At 36.3% G+C, this 10710-nt stretch overlaps 1 protein-coding gene across 1 annotated transcript in view; it reads right to left on the reverse strand.

Moving 5' to 3' along the window:
* Nucleotides 1-7717, reverse strand: part of LOC133711711 (calcium-transporting ATPase 10, plasma membrane-type-like) — an 18885-nt gene extending 11168 nt beyond the window's left edge. The window contains exons 1-9 of the mRNA XM_062137814.1: nt 7384-7717; nt 2436-2601; nt 2195-2298; nt 1507-1557; nt 1107-1223; nt 993-1032; nt 800-888; nt 565-690; nt 337-426 (exon numbers count right to left, since the gene is read on the reverse strand). Of these exons, the coding sequence (XP_061993798.1) occupies nt 337-426; nt 565-690; nt 800-888; nt 993-1032; nt 1107-1223; nt 1507-1557; nt 2195-2287 (606 nt within the window). The 5' untranslated portion in view covers nt 2288-2298; nt 2436-2601; nt 7384-7717. The remainder of the gene's footprint in view (nt 1-336; nt 427-564; nt 691-799; nt 889-992; nt 1033-1106; nt 1224-1506; nt 1558-2194; nt 2299-2435; nt 2602-7383) is intronic.
* Between the last annotated feature and the right edge of the window lie 2993 nt (nt 7718-10710).

A 10710-nucleotide genomic window follows, 5' to 3' on the forward strand; every position in this document is an offset into this window, starting at 1 on the left:
ATACCTAGCTAGCATAACAATGCATGACTAGGGGTCAGGCAAGAAATAAAAGAGAGGAGTATAGCCGACCGGAAATATATTGAAGACAATAATCTGCTACATTAACCTAAACGTCAATTTAGTAAACAAAATCTTTTCTTTGTTTTTGGACCAAAAAAATTTCCTTCGTCACATCCCACTGTGCGAGAATACTTTTCTTTATTACATAAAACCTAAAAATTCGACAACCAATTATCCGTGAGTTGTGAGTCGAACTTGACCTCCCACTTTGTGAGAGTACTAAAGACTAAATTAATTTAATGCAATTAATTAGGCATTTAGAGACTCCAAGCTCACCTCTTCCAGAATACCCATCACAACAGAACCCATAAAAGCAATCACCAAAACGATCCGAGTAAAATTGTACAGAGCTTCCCAAAGACATGTCTATCAGATATGCAGCAGGAGAAAACAATTGAAAAGAAAAAAAAAGATTAATTATAATAGCATAATGCATCAATTCTTCTTTTTCTTCTTATTCCAAATGTAGGAAATTCGAAAGTGCAAAACTATAACAAACTTCACCCAGTGGCTCGTTGCTGTTTTTGGAGGATATATGTTTGATCCAAATTTAATTCTCCGCTTTAGCAAATCATCCCCATCAATGCCCTTGTGTAAATCTGTTTTCAGTAAATCTGCCAAGCCTTCCTTCTGATGTAAAGGAACAACAAAAGATGTTATAAGTAACAATATCTTTTAATGTAGCTCGATCATATATAAACATAAACAAAGCATGATATTCGTTCTCTGTTGCACTTGCCCCCCCATATTGCTGTAGAGCATCAACATCACTATTCCTCATCAAACTAGCAATTTCATCTGGTTCAATTGGAAAATAATCACCGGTCCCTAACAACCAGAAGTCACAAGTTGATTACAAAACAATATTATTATTGATAAAATCCATCGTAAAGAATAGTCTTGAAAAGGAGAAGCTTCAGGATAGGAAATACCTTTCACTTGATCTGCAACTTCTTTGAAGATAGCCGCAGCCTAATACAAAAACAAACATTATACAGCAGATAGCAAGGTAGGTAAGACAAATAGTTTCAAATTACAAAACGTACTCGTAGGGCTTGGGCATGTGCTCTAAGTTTCCGTGCCGCCTGCTTCTTTTCTTCTGCCCTTTTCAGGACTAGTGTGTGGCGGAATCGATATAATGCTTTATGAAGTAGTTTCGCTTGCTACAAATGAAACAATATATAGCACAAGTTTTGAGAAAGAGAATTCTAGGACCAAGTTTCCAACAAGAGCCCGTTTGGTAAACATTGCAATTTTTTCTTTCTTTTTGTTGTTTTTTCTCTTTTGTTTGAAGATAACTAGTAGGGAAGTATATATATGGAAGGGATCGATATAGAGGCCGGGAGAGTAGGAAGGAAATGTATTCATTAATGCAGAAAACGAAAACTGGCATGGAAAGTACAAATCACTTCAACAGTTTTCTTTTGCCAATATATCATTTCGTACATTATTTGACAATTTCTCCCTCTCTCCTTTCTCCATTTCTTGTATGTTTACCTACATGCATGAAACGGGCCTTAAGTTTACTAACTTACTAAGCATCGATCCAACATTGATTTTCCAATATCACACCAAAATAAATTAAACCTGAAGCATAAGCTAGCTGATATACCAAGTGTATAACGGAAACCAGTTTGGAATCTAGAAACAAAGCAGAAGGATCCATCATCAGAAATATATCATATACATTGCACTAGAAAGAACAAAACTATAGTGGAAACCAGTTTGGAATCTAGAAACAAAACACAAGGATCGATCATCAGAAATATAAGTTTCACTATATATATTGAACGACTAAAGAACAAAGAACTGATATGGGCAAAAACCATTTTCAACAAATAAGTTAGGACAGTTAATTAACCGAAAATACGCACATGAGAAACCATGAATTAAGGAGGTAGAAACCATGAATTAAAACGTAGACAATATTAATTCCAATTAGCTGGCCACACCATTTCTAAGACTACGCACATGAGAAAGATGAATCAATTTCATCCACAAAGTCATCAAAGTTGAAACAAAATAAGAAGTAAAATTGAGGTACATATCAATCATAACTAAATACACCTAAAAAAGAAAATTCATCTTTTCAAAAAAAAAAAAAAATTCATTAATTGATGAAAGAGATGTCTACCACCCAACGGTTCATGCGCTCAACAGGAACCTCCTTCAGACCGGTCTCCAAATCATTGCTTGTGTTATAAGGCAACCCTCTTGAGTGACTCATCCTTCTGTGAGCTGTTACAAGAGAGATCGGCAAAGCAACAAGCTAGGTTTTTCAGTCTAGATCTGTGCCCTAATCCCGTATCCACTCTGAGAATCAGTGATTTTGAACTTCGAGGACTGATTTTCTTACTTCAAACTAAATTGCTTACCTGGTGTTGTAGTCTTCTCTCCAGATGAGGAACACCGATATGAATGCAACTGACCCTCTCTTCAGACCGAAGAAGTGAAACCTATAAATCCGTCATACTACAATGCAACTTTTTTATACCCAGACTTGCCGTGGCGGTAGTAGGGTTTACGTCATGCCGCGTTCCTCTGAAGTCAAAAAATATCTGGGTTTGGTAAAACTGGAATGCAGCATCAATCAAACACGCGTAGCTAAGTACGTGGCGACAACGATAGTTTATTACTTGTCTTCTATCCATGATTGACCATAAAAGATTGATGACCACCGTCCTTCCTTTCCTCCAATATCATCACATATAAATATCAATACTGATTATTATAGTTTATATTCTCAATTTTCCACTCGATTTTTCTCTCACACTTAAATACTTAAGATATTAGTTATAAAAATGTCCAGTGGGGTATCCACTTCTTTCCGGCGAATGGGACCGCCGGAGAACTAGGATCGATGTAAGGATGAAATCTGCGAACTGTTGAAGAGATGCCGGAAAAGAAAACCGTCAATTCCGGTGCGGCGACCGAACGGAAGCGAAAGAGATAGCTAGTAGCTGGCATCTGATGGAGATAAGACTTGTGGTGGCGGTCGGAAAAGGGTGAGGAGCGCTGTGTTTTTTTGTTTGTTTTATTTTTCTCCAATTTTCCACAACTGTAATTCGAGAAAACCAAAAATTTAATTGAAGTGCTTGAGTCTTGAAAGGTCGTTGAAAAGCGTTTGGATCTTTTCGACTAGGATTGGGGTTGGCCCCACGTGTTATTCCAATTTGGCTGCTAGGGGTATAACCGTAACTTCACTTTTAATTTTTCTTTTTACTTTTTTTTTTATTCGAGTTCTATTGCATGATTATTCGTTGATTTTATTTATTTATTTATTTTTTTTTTTTCTTTCTGGCTATTTCAGTTTGGACCGGAGGAAAAAAGATTCCGTTGATTTTAATTCGTTCATACTTCATATCGAGTGTTAGGAGGATCTTATGTGGTGGTGGGTTTATGACTTAGGATCATTATGGGTCGGGCCAGCTCAGACTAAAATCAATGGGGCTCAAGCCGTCAGGGTGGGTAGTGTTTTTTCTTAAAAAATTAAAGATCAAAATTAAGTCTCGCCCATAAGCTCTTAGCCTTACATGTTTTTTTTAGCAGGGCACGGCTGGGCTCTTTGGGTGGGCAGAGCGAGCCCATTATCATTTATATATATCTATTTTTATTTGAAAACGTAATAATAGAACAAGATAGATTAAAAAATTAAAAAACTATATGGTACACAGAGTGCAATAATTGGTCTAAATATTCAACTAATAACTACATAAAAAACTATTAATACTAACATTGAATGGGATTCTGGGCTGGCCTTATAAGACCGGGTCAGACATACTTTAATGGACATACATTGGCCCATAATACGGGTCGGGCCTGGACTTTTAGTTGTCATATTTACCTTTATGATAATAGTTGACTAGCCTATATAGTGTTAGTTGAAGTTTATTTTTTTAAATTTTTTTTTGTTTGCAAGAATGAGAACTTGAAAGTTGAAATTTTCAAGACTAGCGGCGTTTCCCAACACAGCCCCAAAGCAGAAAATCATCCAAGGAGATGGATAGATATCCATTCTTTAGGTACGTGGTTCACTAATTTCTTTTCCCCATAATGGTAAAAAAAAAAAAAAAAAAAATTGTTTCTCATATAGGCAATTGAATGTTCTAGCTATTTGCAAACTAGCAATTATTATTTTCTCTTGCAGGAAAAGTTTTCCAACATCCCATTAGAATTGTGATCTATCAACATGATGCTTGAAGAAGAAAAGCTGGTTACCATGATAAAGTAATTAGTTGTAGGGTAAAAACTCTCATTAGTACCTGAATTATTATGAAATATATTTTTTGCTACCTACCTATGATTTTTTTTACCTCAAATGGTACCTCAAGTATTGCTCCGCTACCAAATATAGTACTTCTGTTAGTTTTTCAGTTAAATTACTTACGTGGCATTAATTTTTTTTAGATAAAAACTCCAAATGGTATCTAACCTATTGCAAAATGTAGTTTTTGGTACCAATAATTTTTTTTTTTAACCCCAAATGGTACATCAAGTATTGCGCCATTACTAAATATGGTACTTTTGTTAGCTTTCTTGTTAAAATGGCTTACTAAATATGTTTTGAATTTGAAGTGTCTATGATCAATATGCAACATACGTTCTGTATCTTAGGTATGATCAATATGTATAGGATTAGTATCAATCATATGTTTGTAGTTTTCATCTTAGATTTGTGATCAATATGTATCATATGTTTTGTAGCTTAGTTTTAAAAAAGACAACCAAGTGATTATGATCAATATGTAAATGAGCAAAATATACATACTAATCCAGTACATATTGATTATAAACCTAAGCTATAGAACATATGATATATATTGATCATAAACACTTAAAACCCAAAACATTGCGAAAGTCTTATATTTAATAAGACGCAATACTTGAGGTACTATTTGGGGTAAAAAAAAAATTAAAGAAAAGAGGAAAAAATTCAGTTTAACCCCATGAATTTTAGGGCTAAAATCAGTCTGGTCCCTAAACTTTTTTTTTAATCACGTTGGTCCTTGTACTCTCAAACAACATCACCCGAGTCCAAAATTTGAATTCGGGTAAAAAAATGACGTCACTTGCTGACTTGGAGCTGACATAGGGGCCCATACTTTAGCTTTTTAAACCCTGAAGGAGGGCAGAATGGATATTCTTACAATAAATAGATTTAAAAAAAAAAAAAAAAAAAAACTTAGAGAATTTCGTGCAGCCGAAAATCAGAGAAATCTCTTCCACGCCACCAAACCCATCCAATTCCCTTTCCTTCTTCTTCTTCCGAACCCATCAACACCTTAACTCAAACCCAATTGCTATCAAATTCAAATCCAAAACCCAAACTCAAATCCAGTTGCTATCAAATTCAAATCCACTGTCTTCGATCTCACCCTTGATGGCCATAAGCAGAGACTTTCTTGGGATCAGAGCCGTCGTACTGTTTTAGGTCCTCGGCGGTGATCTCTCCAACAACGAGGCAGAAGTGGACATAGATCAGTCGCGTCAACGCTGCCATCATCCATCCCGGCTCGCCTTCCTCTGCCTGCCACGAGACGCCGCTGTAATCTCTCCACCGTCTTATCGATCTCAAGCAATCCCCTGAAACCCTCGTCCGCTTATCGCTTATAGAGTGCCAGATGAGAAAGAGGTTCCTAATCCGAAATCACAATCTGGGTGTGAGTCAGCCTTTGGAATCATTGGAGTTCTCACTGAAAAAGGGAACTTCGTTGTTGTTAAAGAGGGGTTCGAAACCGAAACAAAAACATGGATCGATTTCGTCTCACTTGAATTCTTTGAATTCATTCGAATTCATCGTCGGAGAGTGAAAGTTTCTCACGGCTAAGAGAGGTTTAGGCAAGAAGCATCGTTCTAAATCGAAATCGAAATCTGGGTAGTTGTCTTCTCTGTTGGGTTCTTGCAATTCATTGATGGATGATTCTTCTTCGCTGTCGAGGAAAGCCGGTTGCTTCTAGTGATCTCCAAAGACAAAATGTGCTTCGTCTCATAGAAAGAGCAAGGAAAATGGGGGCATTGGTGGTGGCCTTGGTCTCAATTTCAGCAACGATGATGAGCTCGTATCGGATTTAGGAAGTTTTTTTAAGAAAAAGTAGGGCAAGATGCTAAAGAAGGTGATGAAGGAAGAAGAGAATTGGGGGTGGAAAGTGAAATCCCCATTTTACCTTTCTTGTAAGGTTAAACTCTTAAAGTGGGGCCTATGTAGGCTCCGAGTCAGCAAGTGACGTTATTTTTGGATCTGGATTTAAATTTTGAACTCGGGTGATGTTGTTTGAGAGTACAAGGACCAACGTGATTGAAAAGAAAGTTCAGAGACCAGGCTAATTTTAGCCCTAAAGTTTAAGGAGTTAAACTAATTTTTTTTCAAAATAAAATAAAATTATAAGTACCAAAAAATACATTTTTCAATAGCTCAGGTACCATTTGGAGCTTTTATCCAAAAAATATTAATGCCAGTAGGTTTACTAAAGTCTATTACCAAACAGTAAATTATGATTTTCAATTTGGCTGAAAATTTGTATAAATAATCTACTGATGGAAGTTTATGGCCAGACAGTAAATTACAATTTTCAATTTGGCTTAAAATTTTCATAAGTGATCAACTTATAGAGACCTAAATATCTAACAGTCAACAGAAAAGTGGATCCCATAAATGATCTCCCAAAATGAAAAATATATCCCTTAATGAAAAAGTTAAATATATGTGTGTGTGTGTGGGCACGCGCGCACATGTGTGATGAAGGCCTGTTCTAGAAAGGATCTCATTACTTTTAAAATTTGAGAAATTTTACTATTTTCTACTAGTATATGACCTATTTCAAGGATTTCGATCGTTGATCCTCTAGATTTCTGATTCTTATGCAAGAATTGTGTCTACAAAAAATTAACTAATTCCATAATAATTTGATCATTGAAAATGTGTAAGCAAATGTAGTCTGTTAGATAAAATTAGAATGAAAAATGATGTTAATCAAATAATTAAACGTTTTCCGATTTGGCTAATTTTTTTTTTATGGTTCATATGTGTATGTAACTAGAGATTAAATGAGTGATTTAGATTACTAAACTATATGCTTAAAATAAAAACATCATCTAGTTTGAAGTTTAAGGATGAGGTCATGCCTAGTGTGTTTGTGGGTGTGTAATTAAATTTGTACACTCATGTATTGTGCGGATTATGCAATTTAGACAGAGCGATGATTTTGCAGATTCCAGAGTCACTCAAATACAGAGAGAGAGAGAGAGAGAGAGAGAGAGAGAGTGGATATATGTGTAATACCAGAAACAACATATATGAAAAACAAGAAGAACAGCCATACGTACGTGATCAATAGGAAGGACCGGATGGATGGCCATATTGTCGGACGAGCAATCGGCGTCCAAGTTGAAGTAAATTGAGTGCCTGCATCCCCTTCCTTCCGTGGTTTACATGGGAGCTCCATGAAAGGCTGATCAACTCGTTTCTGAATCTGTTGCAGGACAAATGGAAAAGAAGTTGAGGTCTTCAATTCCCAGATACAAATTGGAGATCTGAGGTTTCAACTTTCAGTTCACAGATCGAGAAAAGACGCTGCAACTCAAGAATTAGGTGCGCGCCTTTGGGACCTACACTCTCTCTTTAGTCATTTCCATGGGTATAGTTGGAGTTTGCCCCAAAAAACGTGGCTGTTGATAATGGAATATTACGCGGGGACCGCGGCACTGGTCAAGCGTGGTTTGGTCTTTCTATTGTTTTCCCTTGATCAGTAATATAATAGGGTAAATTACAGCTGCTACTGTATCAATTGTTTGATAGAATTCCGCAGCAAGTTGACATTAAGAAAATTAAAATATAAAACAAAAGATGGCAACTGCAGCCAACTGATTAATTCCACCCCACGCCTGGTTGCACTCCCTCCCGCTTTTAAAAACTACAGGGACCTGGGGCTCCTCTGAATGGTTGAGATGGGAATCTATCCGTCGTTTTTAGTAAAAAAAAAGTTACTTTGTTTTTTTGAAAATGAACGTTAATTTAAGGGTGTTTCTAAATGTACCCAGCAAAATTCTTAATGCACCCAACAAATTTATTTATATTTAAATATGTTTTTAAATATTGAATTAAACCCAACAAGTTTCCCAAAGTTTTAACAAAACTATGCACCCAGCACAAACGATCCCAGAATAGCGTACTTCACCAGCATCACTCTTCCCACAAGACAATGGTTTTAATGTAATGGTTATGTGAGGCTAGTTTCATTTAATTGGGTTTGTATTTGAGAATAGAGAAGGGTATGGAATTTGGAAATGGCTCAATTCAACAATCTCAACTTCAGAAACTTTTTCGATTCTTTCATACCCATGAATCCATGATTGTCTAATCGCTCCATTCTCTGCTCTTTCATTCATCTGTAGGGATGTCAACAAGCGAATAATATCACTTCCATAGATTCGGGAGTTTGGAAAATATGTTGCCGAACTGAAGCTTCATCCAAAAGTAAGTACTAAAGTACGGGTGATTGTTTTATGCTAATTAAGGATGCAACTTCCAGACTAATATTTGGAAGCCAACTTGGATGGCCATAGGGATGGCAAAAATCCCCAGCGGGGCGGAGCTTCATTGGATACCCGCCCCTAATGGGGGGAGAATTCGGGGACAAATGGGGAATGGGGATGGGGATCCCCAATCCCCGCTATCTAAGATTGGGGATAGGGCGGGGATGGTATTGTGATCCCCATCCCCAAACCCGCCCCAATAATATATATATATATATATATATATATATATATATATATATATATTTTTTTATTTATTTTTTATTATATAAATCACAAATATATACATTTATTACTTTACTTTAATGGCTACACTTTTACTTTAATAGTTTTTTTTTTTTACTTTTGCACTCACTGAATTATGATTTATGAATTTAATCATGTTTTAATTTTATTTGTTGTAGATTTTGATTTTAAAAAAGACAATATGAGAAAAAAATTATTTTATTTATTAAATTCTTATTGGGGATTTGGGGCGGGTTTGGAGGCTTAGTCCCCAGTGGGGATGGGGACGGGAAATCCCCAATATATTTTTATTGGGGATTGGGGCGGGGATGGGGGTGGAAAATGACCTCGGAGATGGGGATGGTATTGTGATCCCCATCCCCAACCCGCCCCATTGCCATCCCTAGATGGCCAAGATGAAGTTATGATGTATTTATGCAAGATGTACATGGTCAAGGTACTATCAGCATCACATATTAGAATGGATACCAATCTAGGGTGGTTGTAATGTAATGCACTGAAAAAACGTCATATGCTTAGCTAGAACTACAAGGAAGTCTTTTGGCTACTATAATTGTTGGATTTGGATGTCTGTCTTATTATAATGAGTTCATAGACCTCATTTCATAACAGCCGTAATCCCATCTTTCGTCCCTCATTGCGATTTGTTTACATGTTTATTCAGTTTGCTGGGTACATGTAATTTGTTTGGGTGGGTATTTTGGGAATACTTGCTGGGTTTTATTATAAATTTTGATTATAAATAAATTGCTGGGTATACATAGAAATTTGCTGGGTACATTTAGAAAGACCCTAATTTAATTTGACTTGTGAAAAAATGTAGCTTGCACTAACATTTTTTTTTTCTTAAGTAGTAGCTCGCACAATTGCAATACTTTGACGCATGTTATTTCATGGTGATATTTCTCCTTAATTTAGTTTTGCTAGGGAAGAGAGAAGCTGTTCTATGGGCTAGGGTCTCAGCATCTTCCTCCATCATCGATGGAGTTCTCGTCCAGCATCGATGATGTCGTGTTCATTGGGATTGAGATTTTTTCGTTTTCCCGTTCTTTTAGTTCATGGTTCTTCCTTTTCGGACTGTTTTGATATGGGGTTCTTTGGTGAATCCGGTTCGGCGTATGCATGATTCGCATAACGCCCTTGTTGCTGAATCCTCTTTGCCGGTTGTTGGGATCTTAAGGCCTAGGAGGGGGCGACTGAAGCAATCCTTAATGAGCACGTGAGAAGAGAGGTTACTTCGTTGCTTGCTTTGATTTGGGTCCTGGGTACGGTTTCGCTGCAAAGTTGTGTGGTGAAGCTAGTTAGGTCGACAAGCCTATTCCGGTGGAGAGCAGTGGCGGCACTGCTGAGCGGCTGTGTGCATGAACGGATCCAGGATGTCAAGTCGGGTGGGCTAGAACAATAAGCTATTTTTTTTGTCCTGCTACTAAAAGCATATAAATTCTAAAAAATGATTGAGTTTATTTTTAATATCTATGTGATACACATTTTTATCGACTAACATTAATTGTACCAACTGTAAATAAATGATTGTAGAGAAATACAGGTCATTTACAAAAAAGAATAGACAAAGCTAGAAATACTTTGATGTATAATTATATAAAAAAAAATGGACCCAAAAAAGAAAATGAAATTTTTTGATCAAATAAACAATTCATATACAACAACTAGTCTATTGTGAGTCGAACTCGCACGACCTCCCACTTATAAAGGGGAAACTTATGTCATTAGACCAAATGGTACTGGGCAAAGAAAATGAAAATTAGTAAAAGAAAAAGAAAATGAAAATTAGTAAAATAAGAAAGAAAGAAAGAAAGAAAAGGAAAAAAAGAAAAAGAAACATGTTCTTTTGGTGATCAAACCAATGACCTA

Source organism: Rosa rugosa, chromosome 5 (genome assembly GCF_958449725.1).
Source record: "Rosa rugosa chromosome 5, drRosRugo1.1, whole genome shotgun sequence".
NCBI lineage: Eukaryota > Viridiplantae > Streptophyta > Magnoliopsida > Rosales > Rosaceae > Rosa > Rosa rugosa.